The sequence below is a fragment of the Zosterops lateralis genome, assembly GCF_965231275.1.
Source record: "Zosterops lateralis genome assembly, chromosome: 6".
In the NCBI taxonomy this organism is placed as follows: Eukaryota; Metazoa; Chordata; class Aves; order Passeriformes; family Zosteropidae; genus Zosterops; species Zosterops lateralis.
Window position 1 is genome coordinate 50,821,287 of NC_139761.1, and position 27,012 is coordinate 50,848,298.

At 42.0% G+C, this 27,012-nt stretch overlaps 1 protein-coding gene across 2 annotated transcripts in view; it reads right to left on the reverse strand.

Annotated features, from left to right (window-relative positions):
• PDE3B (phosphodiesterase 3B) overlaps nucleotides 1-22,371 on the reverse strand; it is an 86,091-nt gene extending 63,720 nt beyond the window's left edge. For both annotated transcript variants that reach the window (XM_083863258.1, XM_083863259.1), the window contains exon 1: nucleotides 17,194-22,371. In XM_083863258.1, the coding sequence (XP_083719384.1) occupies nucleotides 17,194-18,171 (978 nt within the window). In that variant the 5' untranslated portion in view covers nucleotides 18,172-22,371. The remainder of the gene's footprint in view (nucleotides 1-17,193) is intronic.
• Nucleotides 22,372-27,012: the final 4,641 nt, after the last annotated feature.

A 27,012-nucleotide genomic window follows, 5' to 3' on the forward strand; every position in this document is an offset into this window, starting at 1 on the left:
CATTAGAAAGAGGAAGATTTGAATATCAGGAGAAAGGGTCTGGAGAACAGAAACCTATCTACATAATTTCCTCTGTTGATCTTAATGATTACATGGGAATAAAAAACATTCCCAGCAAAGATAGTTTGAAAACAAAATGACCTGGAAGAAAGTTATTCTAATTAGACAATGGGAAAAATAATAATAACTTTTAAAAGGCTGTCCATTTAAGGGATTATAATTGTCATTTAGGAATATGACGAGGATACAAAACAAAGAAAACACCCCTTTGTGCTGCCCAGAAAAGTATGGAAACATTCCTGATGCACAACACTTTCCATGCAAGGTGATCTAACTGCTGGCCATTTTAGCTTCACACAAGTTAAAAAAAATATAAATTGTCAGTCACTTTCTTCTTGTTTTCAGTGGAATTTTCTACATAATAGTTCATAAGAGTCACAAAAACATTTTCATGATTTGTAATAATCACAATCAGAAGGAGATGGTAGAGACTGTAATCCCTTTTCTTTCACAGCACCCACCTATTGGACTGGTTCTGTTACAGAACAAACAGTATGAGACAAGTTGCCTTGTCATTACACTGACAGATATAAACCAAATGTCTTCCCAGGAACTGGACAAAACATCACTGATTTTGTTGAAAAACATGCAGTCACTTACTGTAATGCCTGAAAGATGAAATAGCCAAGTAGCATCCAGTTCCATCTGTTATTACAGACTTATCTTTTGAAACATGAATGTATACCAAGCAGTCTGGCTAAGAACCCACAAAACAACAACTGTGTATTGTCAGCTCATAAAAGCACTTTGAAAAGAGCTAACAAGTGCCAGAATGAAGAGCAAATACAGATAATTAAATAATATTAAAAGTTAGGCAGAAATGTAAGTATACGATCATGTAACTCCCATTTCCTTCATTGAAGGAGAACTGACAAGGCTTGCAGGGCTAAAATACTAAACAAGGATAAAACCAAATATCTAATATGCCTGATGTATTGTATAACTTGCAGAAATTGTCCTAAAAATTTGGCAGAATTACAGGACACAATCAAACCTGACAGGGACCTGATGACACCATAACTACCATTTTACTGTCCAGAACTGAAGGGGCAAAGAAAATTAAGGACAAAATTCAAAATTGTGATTTCCACATCTTGCTTTGTTAACATCTCCACTAGCTCTTTATTGATCACTCAGATTTAAGTCCCAATACCCATTGACTTCAACAGTAAACCTTCCTATCTTGCAGCTGAGCCAACATAAACCCACACCAAATACAGCCCTTACCGAGCAGTGGCCACACGCAATGTCTTAGTGAGGCTGAGCAAGGCAGCCAAACTACTCTGAAATATCAGCAAAACCTGCTGCTCTTCCTTCTTAAAGGCCAATAAAGCCCTGGTGTTTCAGCCACCTCCGCACATTTATTTTTCTTTTTAAATTTAAGTAAAATACAGTGGGAGAGAAAGGTCCCAGGCCACACAGACAGCGATCACCATTTGGAACGCAACCCCAGTGACCAGCTAACCATAAATGACACTGGCCTGCAGTCCAAAAAATGCCCTAAGGATACGGGCTGCCAGACTCACACAGCCAAGGCAATTTATCATAAGTGTGCAGAAATGAAGATACTCAATCTTTCTAAGCCTTGTAGCCAAGGGTTTGGGGGGGAAGGGGAGGGGAAAGTAGGGTTCGAAATTGGCAAGGTTTGGTGATTTGTTTGGTCGTCTTTTTTCCTTCATGCTTTTAATAAGGATTGAAATCTTTGAAAATAATTTGAAAATCTAAGTATTCAACCATTTAATTTATACTGACTTTTTAAGCATTGCACCAATTGAGGAACATGTGCATTCTGTATTAACCTTCATGTTTTAACAACTCTGGCCTTCAGCTATGTACTATTATTCCAGTTAGTTAAATTCTAAGTTTATTTGTGTGTTTGCCTCTGTAACAAATTCATGGAAAATAAAAACACAAACATTTCTGGTTTAACCTGTTGGTCACTGTGATTTTTCCCTAAAAATCCCAACCATAGCTAGCCACAAGGCAATACCCATAGTAACAATATATATCAATATTAGGCCAGTTAGTGTAAATTTGTTTACAGCTTTTAAGTGAAATACAGAGGTTATGATGATTTTCTGAGATGAAACACACACTGCTTTCAACACTAACTGGTTTATATTGGTGGCTAGGTAACCACTGGAAATAACTGAATTTTAATCAACAAAGAAAAAAAGGATTTAGGAAAAAAAAAATCACTTGCTTTAGAGGTTCAGCCTGAGATAACATTAATTTTGAAAATTGTGTTTTAATACTCAGCACACGAAAATATCTCAGATTAATAGCTGGAAAAGGTAGTGATACCCAAAATGTTGGTGAAACTTGCAAAGCACTTGATTTTGGCAACTAGGGGAGGTCATTTTCATACAGATCACAAAAATGTGATTGTACATTTTTGAGAACCGAGCACACCCTACAACGTTCTTCGCAGAAGCAGCATGGAAAGTTTAAAAGAAATTGAAAAATTTTTCCCAAGCGGTGCTTTGCAAATTCTCTGGAGCGCCGTGGCCGCAGTCACAAGCAGAGAGAGGGCTTGAGACGGAGCCAGTCTCTCCCTTTGTAACAGGCGAGTTCAGCTTGCAACACTATCAAAAATAAAAGAACTGTAAGCTAATTGCTGGCAAGTATGACGCAAGCGGTTTCCTCGGTAACAGCCCAAGTTGCTGAAGTGCCTGATCCAGCATTTCCTCATCTGTTTGCACTCACACCAGCAGTCTGACAATGTAGTCACTGCATCCTGTTTCACTCAGCAGCCAGAGAAACGCTCGGCTTAACCCTTGAGTTACATCTTTCCACTTAGCCCAGCTCAGCTCAAACCAACTTTTCACAGCCAGGCTTTGAGCAGGCGTTTGCATTTTCTCACAACTTGGCAGCAGCTTGTCTACGCTGCCTTTTTCGTTTTTAATTGAGAAGGGAAAGATGAGAAAGAAAACAATTTAAAATTAAAACTTAGCAGAAAAAAAAAAAGTATCTTTTAATTTCTATCTGCACTACTGAAAGTTTCAGCCACAAATCAAATTTAAAAATTTAGTAGCCCACCAGACTTTACATAAAACAATAAGGTTTATGTATTTCTGATCTTAACTTTATAGCTACAAAATTCTCCAGATTTTATATTATACTCAAAGTAAATTAAATACAAATATCAAGATTATCTTTAGAACTGCTTCTCATTCAATTGAAATAAATGTAGACTCATTCATAAGTAGCTGTAGGCTGATTTATAAGTAGCAAATGTATTTTAAAAATGTATCAAAAAACAGTATATACACCAAGGAATAAAAAAATAACCCAGTTTGATCAAAAAAATGTAGAGAGCATGGATCTCATCAGTGTGTAGGGAAACTGCAGATTCTTGAGAAAAAAAAAAATATAAAAAAGAACAAATGCTGGCCTTTCCGGCAATCTATTGAACACACAAAAAATAGATTATTTTACAGTCTACTTCTTATATGTGAATTTGAATTTGGTCATTTCAGGACATGAATAAACATGAAACAAACTATTTTCAGCACAGAGCTTTTCTGTGCTGACATCAGTGCTTATCCGGTGTAAAACACAACTGTTTTTCTGTGCTGTGGGAATAGTCGTGGGCCACAAAGAAAGCAAAAAGGTGAGATAAAAGTAATTAGTTGTTGTTAAAAATTCTGGGCAATTCTTCACCGAGGAAAAATGCCCATGAAATTTACTGGTGAAAAAGCCTGTCCCCTTCACAGAGTGATCTCCTCAGTGCACTCTCAAATGGGAAATCCCCTCGAGCACTCTGAAATGGATGACGGCCAGCCAGAACAACCTGCCACAGCAGCTTCCTGACCACCAAAGAGAACTGGGTACCCAAAATGTGAAGGTGCAGGCATGCAGCAGTGGCAGGGACTTTTCAGAATTCCTTTCCCCAAAGCTTACTCACTCAGGGGCCAGTCTGCATCACGCCAGAACTGCTCTGCAAGGGGATCGGAAACATCCTGATTTTCCACTAACTGGCACTCTCATTCTTTCTAATACACCCTGTTTCTCCTTTTTCTTGGGGAGCCTTCCTGCTCAAACCTAGTATCATAATGTAACAATATTCCAAAGTACAGAATAGCAAGTTTTAGGCTAAAAAGCCCAGGGGTACAGAGAAAGGAGCAGGCTGAAATAAAACTCCTGAGAACAGTGTGCAGTTATGCACTGTCACCTGTACTTCTGTAGAAAAGAAGAACCCAAAAAGTTAACACAACCTGATCAATGCTCTGGCTTTGTCAGCAATTAACTACTTGCTAGCATCTCAGTGGTGTATTTTTTAAAACACAGATGTTTCCATAAAGTTGGCTTTTCTACTCTATTATTATAGATTTCTCTCTGCATCACTTCTTAGCTTCTTTCCATTCACCTGCATTCCCCTTATGTTATTTCTCTGTCCTACAGTACCCACATAGTTTGCAGGAAGGCAGAACGAAAACAGAAATAAATGTTTTCTTCACCCATAGAAAATTTTCCTCAACTGAATGGAAAGCCAGCTCAAGGAAAAAAAAAAAAAAAAAAAAAAAAAAAAAAAAAAAAAAAAAAAAAAAAAAGGAAGTAGTCTGGTATGTGATTATAGAAATTCCAGAATGAGATCAAGCAGTTTCAGGGATGAGGAGGCAATGATAAGCAGAAAACCTGGGATGGCACAAGGCATGTTGAGGAACCCTCATACCCCTATAGGGGAGGGAAGCAGATGAGCACAGGCTAGCAAGGCACAGAAGATTCCCACCCTAACTGCACTCAGTGGATTAGGGAATCCTGAGAAAAGTGGTGAGCCACATGATGGCTTTAACCTATGGGATTCAAGGTTCAGACAAGTTCTCCAAAACTAAAACATAAAATGGTTGCCGAGGATATCTTTGATAAAATGAGTTTTTAGGTGAGAGGATTAGAACCAGGTGGAGAAACAACCACAGACAAGTTCTGTCAGAGGACACAAAAAGATATTTATATACAAATATGAACAAAAGTGTCCACAAGGGTTGGAAATCTATCCAAATACTACTGACTTAGTACTCTTACAACGCTCAGAATTGTTGTCTGCCCTAAAACAATCCACTGACTATGGAATCCACCATCACAGTGTAGTTTTCTCCAGCTCTCTCTCCTGTTACACTCTGGGACACAAGAAGAAAAATACAGCTCTGGTCACCAAGCTAGGTGACATCCCAAACGATGCTCATGACAAGAGCAAGGCAGGGAACTAGCTGTCCTTTTTAATTCTGTTTTTTCTTGGCTTACCCCTCTTACTGAAATCTGCAGGGGTACCACTGCAGAACATTTCAGAGAGTAAATCAGAGCTGATGGGAAGAAAAATAAAGACCTGGGACACAGCTGGGAATCTATCAGATTTGCTGAACCAAAGTATTACTCAGATATTGGAGATAAATTCTTTAACAAGAAAGAAAAGTACTGTGAAAATCCACTTAAAAGTTCTAGCCTAATGGAGGTAAATAAAGCTCAAGGTATCAGGACAAAAAATATTCCTCTGCTCCTACCAATTCTGTTACAACCCAAGATGTCATCAGAACGAAACACCACAACTAAATTCATTGTCAGTACTATACAGATCAGGCAAAGCTTTCCTGCAGCTCTCAAACACTGCAGGAAAGTACAACAACAAATCCAAATCCTGAGTTTTTAACTCCATTTTTAACGGTGAAGGGAGGAAGATGTTCAGTATTTATTTTTTGAGGCACAGCTCGTTCCATATTATCATTACTCAGCCAGCTCTTCTTGCTACAACTGCAGCTCTTGAGTCAATACCACTCTTATTTCTCCCTTCTCACTTGCTTACAATAGGAGAGAGCAAGGCAAAACACAAACAAGACGTCTAAAGGTTCAGTCTCCTTTAAAAGAAACAAAAAAGCACCCTAAAACACCAAACCCTGAGCCAACCTAGAAAACCTTTGCCCCCTCCATCCAGGAAATAAACAAACAAGGTATTGTTTTGAGTTTTGAAACTACCAAACACATGCAGATACTCTTTGGGCAGCAAAGAATAAGCTCCCAGCCAACCAAAACCCACATCTTAAGACCTCAGATATGACAAACAAATTTGCAGTTGCACTTACAGAGAAGGAAGCAGATCACCTTGCATCTAACCTGCAGAACTAAAAGAGCAAAATGAACAAAAAACTTCACAATAAAATATAGCATCAAGGTAAAAGAGAAGGTATGCATGACAGTAAAAAAAAATGTATGCAGCATCTTGAATGTAGTTGAATTTTGTATAATTTTTCAATAATGGACAGTTAGAAGTAACAGATTCTAGAAATATTTTAATGCTGTAACTACAGATACTTAATTTTCTCTGTTAGAAGTTATGCGTTACAAAACGTTCCACAATTTTTTAAACAATAATTTGATTGCTAGGTTTCAAAATAGTGAAGTATTTTGAGTCAGAACATTTTCATATCTCTGCTGAAACAGACACTAGTAATTTTGCACCAAATTATGGTACTGATCTTGTAACAAAGAAAGAACACACTGGAAGGAAGAGGTGTTCAAATTATTATAAATGACAAAATAGTAAAGATAAGGTCAAAGAAAGAAAAAAAATTATATTTTAAAAAAAGACAAGAAAATAAGCAATTTACTTTTGAACGTTAACCTCCTGGAAAATTATTTTCCTTGTACTTTCAAGACCCAAACAATTAAAAATAAAAACGTGGCTTCTAAAGGCACACCAAACCCATCCATCACCAGACAGGTGAAAGAAACATAGCTCTAGGAATGTATTCAAGACTGTTAACACTTGTTAAAGTTATAAATTACATTAAGCTCTGTGAATTTTTAAACAAGTAAGGACTATAATCTCAATCCTTAAACACTGCAAAACACATGTTCTTTTCCACTTGAAAGCTTAAGTGCTCTGCTGACTCTAGGGAGCTTCCTACTAGAACAAGTGTTAAGGCAAGCATGGAAGACTTACAAATCTTTAGAAAGGAGATTTTAACAGCAACTACTCTCATAAAAGACAAATTACACAGGACTAAATACACCCTTAGAGGTCCATTATTGAAGCTCTACTGAGTTGTGCAGATACCTGAAATGGCATCTCTTTATGACATGAAACACAGTTCGAATATTTTTTAAAGTTGTGAGATGATTTCCTAAACAAGATATCAATTTCATGTTTACAGGTGTATCAGTTTCTAACTTAATTTGTCCTGAAATGTTATGCCTAATAACGAGTTATGCAAATTTTACACATAAGCACTGAGTTTTACTCATTTGTAACACAACTGTTTGAAGCTTAGGGTCTCTTATCTAATTTCGATTTTTGATCTTCATAAAAATTCTTATCCATCACACAGAGAATACAGTACTGGATTTTTATCAGACAACTCTGCAGATGTCCCTGATATGACAGCCATTGCCTCAGAGGATTTGAAAACACAGACCACACTTACAGCAACAGCCAGCATCACATCTGCCTCTGCTCATCTACTCCCATTTTCTTATTTTCATCTTGACATCATAGAAAATCACTTGCAAACTTATTCTTTTCAAACTTCTTTGAAATTCTCTGGCATGTAATGAACAGGCTGCCAGTTATGAAAAATAAATTAACAGCAGTGACCAAAAAAAAAAAAAAAAAAAAAAAAAAAAAGACTGGTCATTAACGCAAAAGCTGTTCCAAACTCTTCCTTTTCAATCCAACTTGTTCAAGCAGAGAGTCCAAATAGAAGGGAAAATTAGACTTTCTGTATTATGAGAGCATGGAAATATTCTGCTGTGCTGAATAAAACCCAGCAAGAAATGCTGATAAAAATTGTAATGAATGCTTTCTACAACTGCCTAAAATTGAGCTAACAGATACTTAAAATCAAAATACTTTCAACTGTGCTTTGCCATAACAGCAAAAAGCTGTCATTTACATCACATGGTAATAACTCATTTTAACTTCAGACAGACATATTACAGTTCTTTGATCATTAGAAAGATCCTAAGTAACATTCCACAGCTTTTTTTACTATTTAAACAACAAAAAAACCACCTAACCAAATGAAAAATCTAGAAGATGCCTAAAAATCTGTGTGAATAATCTATGGAAATTGTCTCACTGCAAGGCTCATTTGAAATCTGTTCTGTGAGCATGTTCCAGTGATCCCCAAAAGGACACTCTGCTGCCCCAAAAATGCAGATGGCTGAAACCAGGACAGAAAGAGGACGCATGCATGGTGGAAAAGACAAGTTTGATTGTATTTTTTAGTTCAGATATGAAATGTAATGCTCTATCCTATACTAACATGTTAGGAATAATCATGTCATCATTAACAATTTATTCACATCTGTGTCTCAGTGTGCTTTTGTATGGACAATCTCAGTGGAAACAGTAAAACCTGGACCAATATTCATCATTCCCTGAGCAAAATAAAGTCTGTTTCTTGCAGATCCGACTGGCCAAGAGGAAAACTGTGCTAGCGTGCCTTTACTGCTTCCAGTCTGAGCCAATTCCTTCAGGGCAGTCGCTGCCAGAGCAGATGGTGTTTCACAGGCACAGCAGGATCTAAACTTTTTCAGCCTGCTAATCACACCTTCAGGTGTCAACACAAATTTCCCTCCCTTTCTACTCACACATCGGAACACAACTGCTTGTACCTACAGAAATGCAGTTTAAATTAACAGAAATTTCATTTCATACTATGTAATGAGAGAGAGAGAGAATGTGTAGGAAGTATGGAATTCCAAGAGCAGGGATGGAAGAGCCTGGGAGTGTATTTACACATTACACTAGCTAGGTGACAAATCAAATGAAATGAAGACTCCTGCGAACACTAATCAACAGAACAATCACTTAAGAGATCTCTCAAAACACAAACTTTTTTTTTTTTTTTAGGTTAGCATCATTAAACCACAGATGACACTGGATTTTATTAACTACTAACGAAGTTCTATGAATACAGAGATCTGTCCCTGCCTGGAGAAAGCTCACAAAAAGCCAGCTCCCTTTCAGAGGTACAAGGGCAGCTGAGAGCCCATCCCTGCCTGCAGAGCACACACAGGGTTAGATGCCTTGGCCCTCACACAGGAGATAATGAGGTACCCCAGGGTCACTATGGAGCAGTCATCAAATGCTGAAAAACAGGAGGTGTAGCAACATCATCTGTGAAAGGATGGAAACTCTTCTGGACAGCCAGAAGGTACTAGGAAAAATCTCATTTAAAAACCCTGTGCTTCTTCAATTAGTAACTTTAGAGTGCTCAGAAATTTAGAGTTCTCTTAAGAGAATCTACTAGGCAGAAACAACAAAATTATATTCCTGAAGTGGCAAACAGGTATCACGTAACAATACTTTGGAGGAACAATTAAATTAATTCAAATCCCTTAAAAATATGTTGTGATTGTACATATTATATCAACTGACTCTAAGAAAAATAAAAAGACCCCCAAAAAGGAAAGACAGGCCTTTAGTTCCAAGTCACAGTAGGAAAAAAGGCATGCAGACATTAAGCTTAGTATAAGAATGTCTTTTTTACCCTTTAATTTAACTCCTATCGTGTTAAAGTGTGTCAATTAATCAAAAACAAATGAAGCATGACCAGTAATGAAGGTTAAAGAGACATGCTAATACCATAGTGCCTATGCAGGGAGTCATAATTAAGCTGTTATTTCAATAAAACTGATGAAATTTCTCTCTGGAAACTTAAGCTTTCACACACTTTTAGAAAAGTTCATGCTATGTTAGGAATTTTGCTGATAAAACCATCCTGAGAGCAGATATTAAGAGGCAAGTGTGGCCCAGGCTTGCTGTATCACCACCCCTCAGAGTGACTGTTCCTCTGGGGTGGGGAGCAGCACTGGCTGCTTTGGACAAAATAAATCAACACACCCCAAAATTAAACCCCATTCCTGTTTCTATGAGCATCATCAGCATGGATACAGCTAAACCAACATATCTGTAATGCTAATTCACAAAAAGCCTGAGATTTTCCTCATAAAAGAGGGAAGATCTCTCAAAACCAAATCCAAAGCACCCAAATATAATAATTCAAATAACTCAAAAATAGTAAAGTATGGAGGGAAAACATCATTTTCATATTCCATAAAACAAACTTCTGTTTATCAAATGAACAACAAATGGAACATTTGCTGCAAACATGCCTTCAATTTAGTGAAGGTATTTGGGTTTGCATAAAGGGACATTAAGGTTGGCAACCCAATACTGGGTAACAGAACTTGTCAACATTATCATTTGATCAGGCACTGTATTGGAAATATGCCAGGTTTTCTCACACACTCCTGTACAAACTGAAGTGAACACTGGTGGTCACAAATGTTCTGTTTAACAGCAGAGTTTTCTATAAATATTGAACTATCAAACAAATACTGGGATATTAAAAAACGACTTGGGTATCTGTGCCCTGTCTGTCCCTCTCCCAATAAATTTGCACTTGTTTCAAAGGAATGTGCTACATACAAAAGCTCTGTGTGAAAAAAGCAAGGATGGCCCAACACATCGAAACTTACTCCTCACCAGCTGACAGTATTGATATGAATGATGTCCTTCCCCACAGCTGAATGATCCATTTTCAAATACAAAACTGCTCTGGAAGCTGACATTTTGTTTCAGCAGTCAGGCCTTGTTATGGCCCTTCTAGTTCCTAGAACAGTTTGTTTTGCCACACTCATCAATAAGGCCATTCACTTAACTGGTCTTCCTTAAGCACAGAGTTCCTTGACCTATTTCTTTAACAAATATCAGTAACACTTCCCCAAATATCATCATCTGCCAGTTTACTTGTTACCCTGTGAACTCTCATTTATTAACATCCATGGCTCCTGTCTCTTTTGAAGGTTCTAGCACAATTTTACTGCCATAGGATTCTTTAAGTTATTGATCCTTTTTATGCCTCAGTAACAATCACTCAGACATTGCACAGTCTGCCCTGACCAATCCAAGCCCTTGCTTTAACCTTAAATTTTCGTTTCTGCTATTGAGTTGCAGGAAAGTCCCCCTTTTTTTTTTTTTTTTTTTTTTTTTTCTCACCATTAAAATTTATTCTGTAGTGTCATTGCCTCTTGTTAAGCATTGTTTTCAGCCACTGGAAAGGACATGTTGAAATTCAACATTTCCTTTCACTCTCTTTTATTCTCATCTTCAACTATTCTTTCAGCTTGCTCTCCACATAGTTTTATCCTGGAAAAATCAGTGAGATTCTAGCAAAATATTCTATGTCTGTAGCCTCCTGTGGTCTGTCCTCTCTTTTCTCATTTGGCAGACACAAGTTTCTCATCTGATTTCCTCCAGAACTTTTTACATCAACAACAGAACAGACTACATTCCCCAATTTCCCTGTCTGTAATACCCAATCCTTGCACAAAAGTACAAGTTTTACTCTTTCTCATCTTCAGCAACTGGTATCATCTAATAGTCTTATTTGGCTTTGTTCAGCGATTTCTTTTGAGGGTGGTAAGGCTGCATGAAGTTTTCATTTTAAAGCATCAGAAAAGCAAGACAGGAATAAAAAAGCTTTTTTTTTTAGAAATATAAGTTTCCAACCAAATGTCACATAGAGCCCAGGCTGTGACAAACTCCCCACTCCACCTGCATCATTCTGGTGTTCACTCGTGACATGAGACACTGTCATGGGGATTCTGAGAGTTCAGCTCACACTGCAGACTTGCCCTGCACTTGGCCATATTCCATAGGGTTTCTTCACTTCCCACTCATAGGTTTTTTATAAAATTTGCTGGGATTTGATCTTGTCAGGCCAATATACTACAATCAGTTCCACTGCTCAAGTTCTATTATTAGAATAGCACTATCAGGCATATACATGCACAGACACACTTTGTGTCAAAAGATGAGTATTTTTCTCAGGAAAATATACCAAATTTCTTGCCATTCTCTTCCCTTTCATATTTAACCTCCCAGAATACACTGTTCACAAACTCCAGCATGGAGGCTGCCCCCTCTTTTTCATTCTAGAGACTCTCCTGGGCACCTTTTGTTTCTCACCTCTACAAGTTTCTTTCATAAATTTCAAACATCTTCCTGGTCCAAGCTGAATATTAGCACTTTATGCAATTTAATCTGCTATTTTTCTTCAACACAGTTAATCATGCAGTTGTTGGAACCACCTCTCTCAGTTCCTTTCATTTCTTTCCTACTGGTGCTCTGTAACATGCTTCCCTCACCTTCCAACAAATTTCTCCAGCATTTCCACAGCAGTGGTCTTTGATCTCCTTCCTTTCTCCACTTATATTTTCTTTCCAGAAAAACACACCTGAAGCAACAGTCAACCCCCTTCGCTACACAGACAGCTCAGAGACACTCTTGTCTGCTTTTACTTATGCAGAATATAAACTGCCACCAAGTCTGGATATCTAAAAGTCAGCTTAAGGTAAACTCAGCTAATAGAGTTCTTAAATGCGCTCAGTCTCCCTAAAACCCTTCTTTGTAATTCTCAGTGGTCACAGGTGAAACTTTGCCAGAAGATAACATCTTAAATTCTGACCCCTCTATGGGCAAACCATGATTCAATCATCCTTGCTTTGTGGTAGAGAAAGAGAGAGAGAGAAAGAGAGATGGAACTTTTACCAAGAGCCTTCTCATTATACATTTCATCTAGCTCAAAATATTTTGTCAACGTCAGAGAGAATCAGACAGAAACAATAGAATCCTACTCATCCAAAATATGGTTGCAGGAACAGTTTTCCAAGTCTGTTGCTTTCACCATGTAATCCTTCTCTTTGCACATTCTTCACTCTCAGCTGCATCCCATTGGAATTGATTCCATTCACAGATCAACACCCACTGCTACCTTGATTTTTCTTCCCCATAAGACAAACCCCAGAGACAGGAAGATTCGGTGGACAACAGAAACACATCTTTCCGTGCAGGTACAGCTGTGGTAACAGTCATCAGAATTATGAGGGAGGAAACTTCAAATAGCAAAGAGCTGCTTTGTCAAACACACAGCAAGAAGAATTGTATTTTGTTACTGGCAGCACTCAACAGGTAAAGGTTCACCTGTTTCTGGGCTGCAAACAATATCTGAGTGCAACAATTTTAAGACACTCTAAAATACACAGTAACAGACAGCTTCTGCACTAGGAAGTTAATACCCTGAAAGCTTAAGGACAAAGTGTAATTTGTTTCACAAATAGGTAACAGACACAGATGTAAATTTCATGAGCAAATAAGGAACTGCATCAATTTCGAGTTACACAAATATTTCAGACTCCTGAAATCAAGTCTTGATTTTCCTAAGGTAATACATCAAAAGTATGAGATAGCTTGGAACAGAAACTGAGGTGGTGGTCAATCCAACCCTGACCACAAGACAATTCTTCCTGTAATTAACAGAGTGTAACATGAAAGCAGTCTTTGTCCATGAAATATCCCAGCTTTCCAACGTGTTTGAACCTAGTCAGATAACCAGAAAAAGTGTGTGTCAGCTCTGTTTGCAGACTGTTTTGGACACGTATCATGTGTATTTAATTAGGAAGGCCTATTCTTCACTCAAGGAAAAATATGAATATTCTTTCTGGATTCTGAGAAGCTCCTATGTAAGATTTCCTACACGTAGTTGTTTGCTCTCATACACATGTCCACCATGAAGTTAAATTTAAAAATAAAAAAAAAAAAAAAAGTCTTACTACCCTATTTTTCAGGACATAGTGTTTACAAGGTCTGCAATACTGACAAGCACCTTTTAGATGCCCTGATTTGGCTTTCAGACAAAAAAAAAATAAAATTAAGTGCTAAATATGCAACAGTCAATAATGATAAACCCTTTGATATCAGTAATAATAGGTAGAGCTAACAGATTAGCATCCAATTGATACATGCAGTCAAAATATGACCTACACAAAATTTGAAATACCAATCAATACTGTGGTCTTACTGCAATTCCTCTCTAGGTCCAAGATGAACGTTGAAGTAAGAATACAAACAGCCTGGTAACTGCTAAAATCATATCAATTTCTACTGGCAGGAGTGTTAATTATAGTAGAGTTCAGAAAAGGCTTCACAAAAGTTTTAGCTGTAATTTTTAGTCATATTGTTTTCCTCTATGTGTATTTATATATTTTGATATTGGCATTTAAGTATACTTACATGAAAACATAAACACATAATCTGTTCAAGTTTCTTTCCTCCCACCTCAAACTATGTTGCTAGACATCTGTACTGCAGAAGAGACACACACAGCATGAATTTAGAGACTTTGATGGCTAAAGTAGATATAGATACTCATATAAATGGTAAGGATAATCTAATTTTATCAACTTTCCAGCCTTATAGTTGCCACACCTGCTGAAGTCCAGAAAGCAATACCTAACTATTTGTCAGGAGGATTACTCAAATTTGCAAGCTTTTACAGGATCATGCTTACAGGCCCTCTTTCCACTTGTACCTCAGACAAAAAAGATATTTCCATCCAATTTCTGTGTGCATGAGCTGCTAGTTGTGTTAGTATTCCTCCTGTTCCCACCCCCTCCATGCACACAGACCCCTTGGAATTGTTGGCTGAAAAAAAAAATCAAATAAATATAATTATTTTTTTTGTATACTTAAGTAGACAGAGAGCACACATAACTTCAAATCAACATGTTACTGATAATTTAAAGTCAATACTAATGTTCTCTATTTTCATTAAATAATAACTAAAATCTATACAAAATGAGATTTTTAAAATATATATAATGAGAACAATCAGCTGCTGGAATAACCTCCCCAGAGAAGTAATGGATTTCCCAACACTGGACAAGTTTAAGATTTAGCTGGACAGGGTGCTGGGCCAACTTGTCTAGACGGTGACTTTGCCAAGAAAGGTAGGACCAGATGATCCTGGGGGTACCCTACTGACCTGCTATTCTGTATTTGACATAAACTTCTTCTACATATAACAGGTATGTGACAATCATACAAAATACATCTAATAGAATCACAATAACTTATCTCTCATTCATCAAAGTGTTTCTGTCATGGTGGACCAGCAGCATCTTCCTAGCAGTGTTCATTAAACTCCTTGAAATATTAATATTGGAAAAGAACCTCTGTACTGCTTTATAAAGATTTGCAAAATGCTATCAGCCCTTAAAGAAAAGCCACACAATAGATGCTCTCTGAAAAGCATTATGTACACACATTCCTTCAGTTTCAAGGAAGCAATATAAAAACCTTGCACTGTTTATTCAAATAAAGTCACACATTACGGGCTTACTTCTCCCTACCCCTGCCTAAACAATTGATGTTTTATCACCTCTGCAATGTCTGATCTCTCTCCAAGTCAGATAAGAGATCAGACAATTTAACCTGTGTAATCCTTGTAAAACTGCATATAAAATACAGCAGAGAACGTGTATCTGTGAATCTCATTTAAACTGTGCTTAACAAAGACACAAATGTTTCTTGTAAAGCATAATAGATTATTAGGAGAATGAAGAACTTCATATCTCTTTGTTGCTCACGTCTAGCAATAACAAAGACATCAGATTCTGGAAGTCTACCAAAAAGTTACATTTGATTATGAACACGTATGATTTAAGCATTGCCAATAAATTCTATGTATTTAGTTATAGCTGACATTTATGATGTTACTTGAGGAATAATGAAAGCCCTGACTTGAAATATGCACATGCCTTTAAGAAGTGAGCCGAGCGTCAAAGGAAGCTTTTAGTAACTCGCATATGAACAAATATCTTCTATCATCTAGAAAGGTTAATGAAATCACATTTTCTGAGATTTCTGCGCTACAGACAAACGTGACAGCAAAAGAGAGCATTTACTATCCAGAAGGGAACAGAGAAAGTAAATTATTATATATTAGTCCCTACATATCTTAACTGCTAGTAAAATATTTTAATGTTTCTTTCATTGTATGCATTAGATAATCTGTAACTTACTGAATGAGTTATTTCTGAAGACTGTCACAGCATACTTGTATTTTAACCTTTTATGCAGAAACAATTAATGTATTAACCACTGTAAACAATTGCTGTATTAATTCTGTTGTGCAAACTCAAGGGGGGAAAATGCTCGAAAACTACTCCACCGTTCACCTCGTATTTCCTCAGACCTAACTCACAGTCCATCACAAGACCTGCATTATACCATAAATGCCAAGGGAAAATTAGAAAACTTCATTTGGCACCGATGAGTTTCAGCCACGACAGTAACAGACGGGGGATTCTGCAGCAACAATCACTTCGCAGAAACTACTCACTCTCACTTTTATTAAATACACTCCCCTCATTCTCCCTCCTACAGCGGGCTGATAATCCACTTGCAGCAGCCTCGGGGCAGCTCCAACACAACTCGATGTTCCTGAAGTTGACGTGCAAGTGCCCAAATAAAAACAAACTCCCCCACACGCACGGGGGTTTACGCTACAAAAAACAAGACTCATTGAAAAGTTTTCCGGGAGGTAGAAACCAACAGAGTTCCATTCAAGAAAACTGAGCGTTTCGGGCATCCCTCCAGCCCCTACTGAACAGCTCTCTCTTCAGTAAAAAAGAAGTTTCTTAAAACCCATCAACCCCAAACTAACGTTAACTGAGGTGGAGCGAGGAGCAGGGGGGGAGAGAGAGGGACAGAGAGGAACAAACGACAGCAATCTGCGGGGCAGGAGGACAGCTGCCACTCCAACAACGCCAGCATTCGATAAATAATGACCCTCAAAACCCGGTATTTCTTTAGCACTTGGCAATGGTTTTGTCGATAGAAAGCGGGAAGAAGCAGAAGCGCCGAGCAGCTTAGAAAGCTGTGGTTTCTTTCTCTCGGAAAGGCTGCCAGACGCGGAGGAGGTGGGGGGCTTCGGAAAACAAACAAAATAACAAGGTAACTGATAGCTGAAGCCGGCCGGTTTGAGGTTTTGCTCTAATCAATAAGAACCGCTGTTTAATAATTGAGGTTGCATAAAAAGCGAGCGAGCCTTCTGTCCTATAGCAAATACATTATTATGATTTAGCGCCCACGCAGAAATAAAGGGTTATATCGACTCTGCAGAAGCGAGCTGAGAAACCCGCTAAGGGACTAACATTCTCCTCCATTCCTCTAGCAGGAGTTTGTTAGCGAGCAGACATCCAGCACAGACACACACAGCCGCCAGGAAAAGCTACGGAGCGACGCTCACTCCTCCCAAAGTTTCTCCTGCAAGTTTCGGAGAAACCTACCTGCTCTCTGGAAATGCAAGGCAACGAGGGTCTCCTAAACATTTTGCAGCTGCCGTAGTAGCTGACCGAAGCCTCCCCTAGGGACACGCAGCTAGATCTCCTCCTGGGTCTGATCACAGGCACTTTTTCCTCGGCGCTGGGGAGCCGCGGGTGGCGGTGATGCTGGTGGTGCGCCCCCGGGCTCTGCGCCGAGAAGATGCCGCGCTCCCCGGCACAGAGCGCCAGGAGGCAGCCCGCCACCCCGACCGCGCCGGCCAGCAGCGGCCCGAGCGCCGGGGGCAGCGCCCGCAGGCTGCTCAGCGACACCAGCCACACCAGGCTGCACAGCGCCGAGACCAGGAGGCTCCGGCGCAACTTCAGGGAGCTCTGCGGCAGGGTCAGCGCCGCCACCGACACCAGCACCGTCAGGAGCCTTCCCAGGAACATCGGCGGCTCCTCTTCGCGCCCCTCCGCGGGCAGCAGCCACTGCAGCGCCACGAAGTCCCCCGAGAAGCAGCAGAGGGGCAGCGCCAGCGGCCACCAGCGGGTCGCGCCGCCGCCGTGCTCCCCGCGCCGGCCGCCCACCAGGTAGCAGGTGAGGAAGAAGAAGGCACAGGCGATGCTGAAGAGGGGGCTGAGGCAGCGGGTCAGGCACAGCACGGCGTGCAGCGGCCGCGGGCTCCGCCAGCCGCTCCCGTCCTGCTGCTCCCGGGAGCTGCCCCGGCCGGGAAAGGCCAGCAGCGAGAGGACGGCGGCGGCCAGGACTCCCAGGGCGAGCCGGACCCGGGAGGAGGAGGCGGTAGGAAAGAGCAGCAAGGCGAGGAAGCTCTTCGGGGGGTCCTGGCGCAGCGGGGTCGCGCAGCTCTTCACGTATCCGTTCCGCAGGCTCTCCGCGGGGGCGGCCGCCCCGCCGCCGTCCGGCTGCGGGCAGGGCTGCGGGGCTCTGCCGGCCCCGGCGGGGGAGGCGGCCGCCGCCGCGGCTTCTCGCTCTTCCCTCATGGTGGTCGGGGAGGCGGCCGGGGGAGGACGGCGGAGAGGCGCGGGTCGCGCTAGCTGTGTCCCGGCCGCGCCTCCCGCATCCCCTCAAGAGAAGGGCGCCGGCCTGAGCCGCCGCTCGTCCCCCGCGGGCAGCGGCGTCCGCGGCATGGTGGGTGAGGACGGGGAAGAAAAAAAAAAAAAAGAGAGAAAAGGTAAAAGTCTGGCTCGCCCGCTGGCGTTCCCCAAACGGCTCCGGCGGCGGGCGGGCGCTCGCTGCCGCCCCCCAGCGCCCAGCGGCGGCAGCGGCGGAGCCGGCGGGGGTGGGAGCGAGGCGGGAACGGCGCTGGCCGCCCGCCCCCCTTCCTCTTCTCCCTCCCCTCCTGCCGCCCGCCTCCCCTTCTCTCCTCTCCTCCCCGGGCCCCGCGCTGCCCGCGATCTTTTTTAAAATATCAGTCTGAATGTCGGTGTCTGCCCGGCCGCCCCCGGGGCAGCGTGAGGGGCTCGGGCGGCCCCCGGCAGGCGCCGCGGCCGCAGCAAAGGGACTCGTGGGGGAGCGATGGAGAGGCAGGAACGCTGAACCAGCGCAACTCGGTGCTTTATCTCGTCATTTAGCTTCGAGATGCCGCGGAAAAGTTGTTCGTACGGGCTGTAAAGCACACGCGGAGTATCGAAGTGCTTTCCCTCTGAGGAGCATCACTTTCTCCTTTTTTTTTTTTTTTTTTTTTTTTTTTTTTTTTAGTACTCGAGAAGTAAGTACAGATTTGTGTAATTATGTTCTTTTTTTTTTTTTTTTTTTTTTTTTTTCCTTTTTTTTTTTCCCCCGCCTTCGTTAACTAAGTTACAGGCTAGAGCGCATTGCACGGCCAGGTTTATTTGCACAGCTAAAACCTTTGGAATGGATCAAAATAATAATTTTGGAACGGACCGTTGGAAGTGTTTAGGCTGCTGTAAGGGAAAATAGGCGGCTAATGGGATTTTGAGTAATGCCTTTGCTCATTCGTTCTGTTTGTTTGTTTCTGGAAAAGTAACGGCTAAGCACTTCTGAAATTTATTATAACTGTGCATGTTTACCTTGTTACCTAGAACAAAGGTCCTTTGAGCCACGTTTCCACATAATATTGTACTGCTTTACGTACACTGCTTTAGAATTCAGGTAAGTCAGTGGTTGCACTTTTTGCTTCTTTTATGGAAACAAGGAACTCTTGAAATTATTTGGTGCCGTTGCTTGTGATTCCCTCCCCTCGAGCAGCCCCCGAGTAGCAGCTGCTGTGTGGAAGCTGTGGGTGGCAGGAAGTGCTGCTGCAGGACACGGCCTGAAAGCTGCCCATGAACAGAAATCGTCAAGCGTGATTCCTGACAGAAAATGCACTATGCAATGGCAAATACACTAACTCCTGCACACAAGATGGAAATAAGTAGTGATTTGAATTTTTTTTTTAAAGGCTGGTCAATCTGGTGGAATTTTAATACCACAGTATATCTTCCTTTGTTAGAAATGCCCCTACACTCTTTTTCCAAAAGAAAGAAAAAATATTCTCTCCTGACTTGGTACACTTAACAAAGATTCTGTGCTATCCTAGTGGTTCTAAAAAGTTTTAAAAAAGGAAAATGTGTAGTCCCTTTAGAATTATACTCTTACATTTTCTTGTATTCATATGTTAGTGATATCAACTGGACCACAATCAAGTATACTTGTAAATGCTTTTAAAGCTGAGAAATAATTTGCATTTATGCATATTCTTTTATATATATATATTCCCTTGAATTGAGCTATAAATAAATGCAGTCCAGAAATAATTTGCTGGTGTAATCTTCATTAAAACACGTTTAGGTATATTTGTAACAGTGACGACTAGGAAGTGCGTAAAGAAGACTACAGCGATAGGACATCACATGCTCCCTAAATACCATGGATGAAACCATCTGTGGCTTCAGCACTTTCTGAATCAGAAGTGGTGTCTTGTTCTTGACAGTTCTCAGTAGAGCCACAAATTTGCCCAGTCTTTTTTCTTTTTTTTAAGTCCACAGAATCTTTAGCATGTGCAGAGTAGTATAAGGAAATGTCCTTACCCAATGCAACTTTACTACACAAGTGTGAAATATGGTTGTTTTTTTAAAGTTTCCTATCTGTCTTAATTGATATTCTTCTCATTTTGATAGAAACAATGGATAGTTTCTCTCTAGTCACCTTATCTCTTCAATTAATGATTTGATGTCGTTCCTCACTCTTGCATTTATTTTCTAAGCTGAAGACCTTGGGCATACTTTTTCAGATTCTTTTCATGTTACTGTTTTTTTTTTTATTTTTTGGAGCAGAGAAGAGCAGGAGTTACACCCAGTATTCAAGACAGAAGCACAGTCCAAGTAACGATTTCTTTCCTTGTAATTCCTGTCTCTCATTTGTTTTGCTTTGCTGGGGAAATGAGACAGCAGATAAACTAGGCATTTTTGAATTTGGTGCTGTTGAACATTGAATACTGTTTTCACAGTGTTAAGTAGATAGATCCCAGGCTCTGTGTTCTGATTGTTAACATCTACATCCACTAGATGATTTTATAGGTAAGATTAGGATTTTTTCTGTGTTTCCATTACAGTTATCTACAGTAAATTTCCCCTGCCTGTGAACTCAGCACTCTGGGGCTGTAAGCCCATTCCCTCAGTCAGTTCTATCTTTACTCTCAGTAACTTTGTAATAGCATGATACTTTACACCTTCCCTTCTTTTTTCAGATAATTTCTCATGAAATAATTAGCTTTAATTTCAGTGCTATGTGTGCTGAACTAATGCATACATTCCAAAATGGAATGGGAATATCGTTGGTCTTCAGTAATGTCTCTGTTGCCTAACACCACTCTTCCTCCCACATTACAGGACCCTGTCTTGAGGAGTTTCCAATCTAATAATGAGGAATTTCAGTATAAAGGAAACTGGGTTTGAGTACTTTAGTGTCTGTTGTAAATTAGAAGAGTAATAACTAAATTTCTCCTTGTAAGAGAATAATTTTTAGAATGAAGAAATAACTTTCCATTTGCTATTTCTTAAACAAATACAGAAAAACATATTGTTTTATTAAAATTGGAGTGAAGACATTTATGTCAGGGGAATGTCATATTTTTTTGTCATCCTCCATTATCACTACTAAAACAAGACGGGTGGTTTAGTAATTTGAGTCAGGTTGGCTGTCTCTGACTATCTAATGATAACAAATACTAATAGAATTAAATATTCATTTTAAGTGATGATAAATAAGATTTTCCAAGTTAAACCTGTTTCATCACTGACCTCCCTGTCTTTATGCTGAGGTAGCTTTCTTGTTCCTGCTTTACTTATTTTCTGCCTTTGCTCCTGAGCAGAGGGAATGAGCCAATGTCTGGGTGGAAGTTTGGCTGCCAGCAAAGGCCAGGCACCACCATGACCATGTCTACTCAGCCCTGGAGATCTGATCAGGAATATTCTGTGAAATCTTAGATTTTCATTGAAACATTGACCCTGCTGCCATCACAGAGAAATTTCATTTGTTTGGTCAAACTCAAAACCAGACCAAATTTTAAAGTGGAATTCTTTCTGGATGAGAGTATGAAGAATACAGTTCTCTTACCCAGAGGACAGTGGCAGTGGAAGAGAACACCTCATAACTGATTTGGCTCTAAAGACTTTTTTTTTTCTACACTAAAATTATACTAGCAAAATTCCTGAACTGGTGGTATCTATCTCTTCAGTGGAAAATATTAACTGATTTTATTGACAGTTTAATATATTTTGTCAAGTTTTGTTGGTTACATTTTCTTGATCCTGCGGCATGTGAGGTTCCTTTTTCTTCCTATGTGATTAATCTTGCAAAGACTTAAAATCAGATTTTGGGAAGATCAGTGTATATTACTTTGTAATTCATTTCTGAGAAGCATAATAATGATGGATATTTCAGATAGAAATGATAGTATTTAACATGAAAATGCAAACTAAAAGAATTCATAAAACATTTAATTTAAATTCTCCTAATTCAGAGGATAACTGTTTTTATAGCTTTGTTTTGAGGTCTTGTTTCTTTGTAATGCCTCTACGTGAATGCCCCATTGATATACACAAACTTGCACCTAGAGAACTTAAACTAATTTTAAAATGTAGTTTAGCAGGTGATGTCAACTGCTGATTATCTTGCTCCTTGTATTCTGCTCTCTTGGTATCACTTCAGAATGTTGCCAATAATAAAAGTGATGTGTAAGAGCTGAAGGAGTGGCTTTTGAAATTGTAAAGCTGATTAGTAGTCTTTTGTCCTATTGGGCTAGTAGGAATGGGTAGGCGATCAAAGTTGGCATTCCTTAGGAAAGAGCAAGATACTCCTTCCAATGAAGCACCTTTATTTTATAAAGGATAGAATATCAAGAAAACAATACAGCAGAGCGTAGAAAATCTGAATTTTATTCAAACAGACTAGTCAAAAAATCTAAAACGGGGCAGTGAGAGGAGTAACTTATGGGGAGAACCTTATACCTAAAAAACATTCTACTTCTTAGAACTGGAATGCTAAGGAAAACTGTATCTTCTAGAGGAAAAGAAGGGGAAAAGATGGTTGGGAAACTACTCCTACACTATGGGAAGCTATGGCTAACAAACAGGGTGTTCACTATAATCTGTGGTGGGGAACTGTTACAGTCCTCGGGCTGACAGGTCACAGCGTCCGCTTGCCCTGCTCTAGAGCTGAGGGGCGAAGCTGGAGCTGGGCACTGCAGAGCTGAGGGGAGAAGTGCAGCCTCCGCCTCTTGCACAGGCCTGGTCTCCTCTGCCTGGGCCTCTGCCCAGAGCTGTGGCTCAGGGATGGCCGCAGCAGGGCACGGCTGTGCCTCAGCTCCTCCAGCAGCTCCCTGCAGCAGCACGGCTCTGCAGGGCCCAGGGGGCTCTGCCTCTTCTCCTGCAAGACACAGCACAGGGAGAGCGTGGTGCTGAGCCCTCTTGGCCTGCCTTGGACACCCCTGGGCTGGCCCGGGCAGAGGCTGCAGGGAGAAGGGCTCTGTCCGCCTCAGCCTGGTGTCCCTGGGGCTCAGCCCAGAGCCTGATTCCCTCCCTGGGCCTAAAGCACCTCCTCTGCCTCGGGGCCTTGGCCAAAGCGCTGCCCAAAAGGCTCAGGACCCTCGGGATCTGCCCAGCTTTTCCCCCCCTTGTGGGCTCTCATGCCTTGCCCGACATCAGCTTGGTCCTTGTTTCCTCCTGGCCACTGCCCCCGTCCCACCTGCCTGACCCCCTTCCCTCACCTCTTCCCGGAGTCTCTGGGGCTTTCTGCCAGACCACCATCTGCGGAGAGCTGTGGTCAGCAGCACCTCCAGGACGACGCCAGCCAGGGAAGTGGCCACCTTGACTGGCCAGGGGATCTTCTGAGCGCCCTCATCCTGCTGCTCCGTGCCCTTGGGAAGCTGGCACAAGGTGGCCGTGTCCGCCTCAGGACGGCTGGAAGGGCTGAGCGGACGGGCCACCAGCAGGAGCACACAGGCACTCAGAACCCACTGGGAGACGGAGCCAGCCATGCTGCTGCTGCTGCTGCTGCTGCTGCTGCTGCTGCTGCTGCTGCTGCTGCTGCTGCTGCTGCTGCTGCTGCAGGTCGAGCTGCCACCTCAGCACACGCTCTGACCGTCTGCCCACACCAACTGCTGCTGGTGCTCTGGGCACGGTGACGGGCTGGGGACAGTCCCACTGCACTGGCCCCAGAGGCTGTGAGGTCACAGAATCATGGAATCCATTATGAGGGCCCAAGTGGGGATCCATGCCCACCATGGCAGCTCCAGCAGAGCACTGAGCACCGTGCCCAGGCTTTCCTTGGACACCTCCCACACCCGGGACTCCACCACTGCCCCAGGCAGCCCATTCCAATCTCTTAACACTGGGCAAAAGCACTTCCTAATGTCCAACCCAACCCTCCCTTGGCACAGATTAAAATCCTTGTTGGTATCTGCTCTCTCATGTCCTTGACCCAGCTTTGACAAGGCTGGCACTGCCTCGTCAGTAATTTCTCTGTAGGAAGGACCAAAAGCTTTGCCCAAGAGTGCTGCTCAACTTTTTGGCCATCCAAGGGGCTGCTTTCCTTTCATTTTTTTATATTCACATTAAAGAAACAGCGTCATTTCAGGGAAGAATTGCTAAATGTAATGGAGAGTTTGTACAAGAATGAATGTCAAGAAGTAGAGCAGGAAACAGGCAGGGGCTGGGAAATCAAAGTTACTACAAATTACATCTTCTGGTTGAACTTTTCAAAAAACAGGCCCATGGGAAACAAAACTAGAAAAGAACAATGAAATGATAATATTTAACATAAGAATACAAACCAAAATCAGTCATAAACAGTTCATTTAAATTCTCTTACTTCAGAGGATACTTTTTTTATTGCTTTGTTTTGAGGGTTGGTTTTTGCAGTGGGGCTTTTGCCTGAGTCCCCTGCTTTGCTCTGGCACCGGTGCCCCAAGCAGGTACAGTTCTGGATTTTGGAATACAGTTCCATTCCTGTGGGTTCTTGTCTCAGCAGCAGTGTGAACAATGCAAGAAATAAAGAAATGAGAATCTGGAGGGAGACTTCAGCTGGATTTTATTATATCTCTTGTCACCCAGCAGTCAGCACACCAAAGTCCTCTGAACTCAAGGGGTTTCAACTTAAATATGGGGGTGGAGGAGTAGGGAGGTCACAGCTTGGAACCAATCCAGAATGGGAAGGGAGTGACCCTGAACCAAAGTGACAACCCATAGAACAAATCAAGGAACAAAGCGGAAAGGAGAACCAGGACCCGGCCAATCATTGAGGTTCCTCACCGGAATTTTCTAGACTTCAGGGTGAGACCTCGAAGTGACAGAAAGGGCCCGGGTGTCATATAAACAATGACTGATTAATAACAGTAACTGGGGTAAACCATAATGGGGTACAACATGGGGTACATGGGAAAAACCATTGGGAAACAGTATACAACAAACAGATGTATATAGAAAACAGGTAAAACCCCAAAATACACAACAGGTTTGGTTTTTCCTCCGGCTAAGGAAATTGCAAGCATTTATTTATCCAGCTCCCTCCACATTTTCCACTGTCATTCATCCCAGTGATTCCTACAGTGATAACTGGTCAATGTCCCTCCCATAGGATGAACTAGAGGGGTCTTACACACCTGCCTGTTATTCGTCCAGTGGTAGAACAACTGCAACAGCACAGGGACATTTTGCTAAAAGCTCACATTTTCCCCAGTGGGTTATTAAACAGAATAAAATGCTTTCTTAAAACCTGACCATGACTATTCTTCGCCTAAAAAGTCACTTTTGTTTAATTTTTCCTTATTTTGGTGAAAAAAAAAAAAAAAAAAAAAAAGAAACTCAATATAAAAAGGGCAAAACTACCAATGGGTAGTACCTCTGTCTGAAAGTCCCCATTTACAGACTGAAACTTGCACCTAGAGAACTTAAACGAAATTTGAAATGTACTTTAGCAGGTGATGTCAACTGCTAAATATCTTCCTCCTTGTATTCTGCTTCCTTGGTATCACTTCAGAATGTTGCCAATAATAAAAGTGAGGTGTAAGAGCTGAAGGAGTGGCTTTTGAAATTGTAAAGCTGATTAGTAGTCTTTTGTCCTATTGGGCGAGTAGGAATGGGTAAGCCATCCAAGTTGGCATTCCTCAGAAAACAGTGAGATGCCCCTTCCAATGAGGCACCTTTATTTTAATAAAAGATAGAATATCAAGAAAACAAAACAACATAGCGTAGAAAAGCTGAACTTTATTCAAACAGACTACTCAAAAAATCTAAAATGGGTCAGGGAGAGAAGTAACTTATGGGGAGAACCTTACTCCTAAAAAACTATCAACTTCTTACAACTGGAATGCTAAAAAATCTTCTTCTTCTCACAGGAAAAGAAGAAGGGAAAAAGATTGTGGGGAAACTACTCCTACACTATGGGAAGCTATGGCTAACAAACAGGGTGTTCACTAAAATCTATGGTGGGGAACTGTTACAGTCCTCGGGCTGACAGGTCACAGCATCCCCTTGCCCTGCTCTAGAGCTGAGGGGCGAAGCTGGAGCTGGGCACTGCAGAGCTGAGGGGAGAAGTGCAGCCTCCGCCTCTTGCACAGGCCTGGTCTCCTCTGCCTGGGCCTCTGCCCAGAGCTGTGGCTCAGGGATGGCCGCAGCAGGGCACGGCTGTGCCTCAGCTCCTCCAGCAGCTCCCTGCAGCAGCACGGCTCTGCAGGGCCCGGGGGGCTCTGCCTCTTCTCCTGCAAGACACAGCACAGGGAGAGCGTGGCGCTGAGCCCTCTTGGCCTGCCTTGGACACTCCTGGGCTGGCCCGGGCAGAGGCTGCAGGGAGAAGGGCTCTGTCCGGCTCAGCCTGGTGTCCCTGGGGCTCAGCCCAAAGCCTGATTCCCTCCCTGGGCCTAAAGCACCTCCTCTGCCTCGGGGCCTTGGCCAAAGCGCTGCCCAAAAGGCCCAGGACCCTCGGGATCTGCCCAGCTTTTCTCCCCCATGTGAGCTCTCATGCCTTTCCCGACACCAGCTTGGTCCTTGTTTCCTCCTGGCCACTGCCCCCATCCACCTGCCTGACCCCCTTTCCTCACCTCTTCCCGGCGTCTCTGGGGCTTTCTGCCAGACCACCATCTGCGGAGAGCTGTGGTCAGCAGCACCTCCAGGACGACGCCAGCCAGGGAAGTGGCCACCTTGACTAGCCAGGGGATCTTCTGAGGGCCCTCATCCTGCTGCTCCGTGCCCTTGGGAAGCTGGCACAAGGTGGCCGTGTCCGCCTCAGGACGGCTGGAAGGGCTGAGCGGACGGGCCACCAGCAGGAGCACACAGGCACTCAGAACCCACTGGGAGACGGAGCCAGCCATGCTGCGGCTGCTG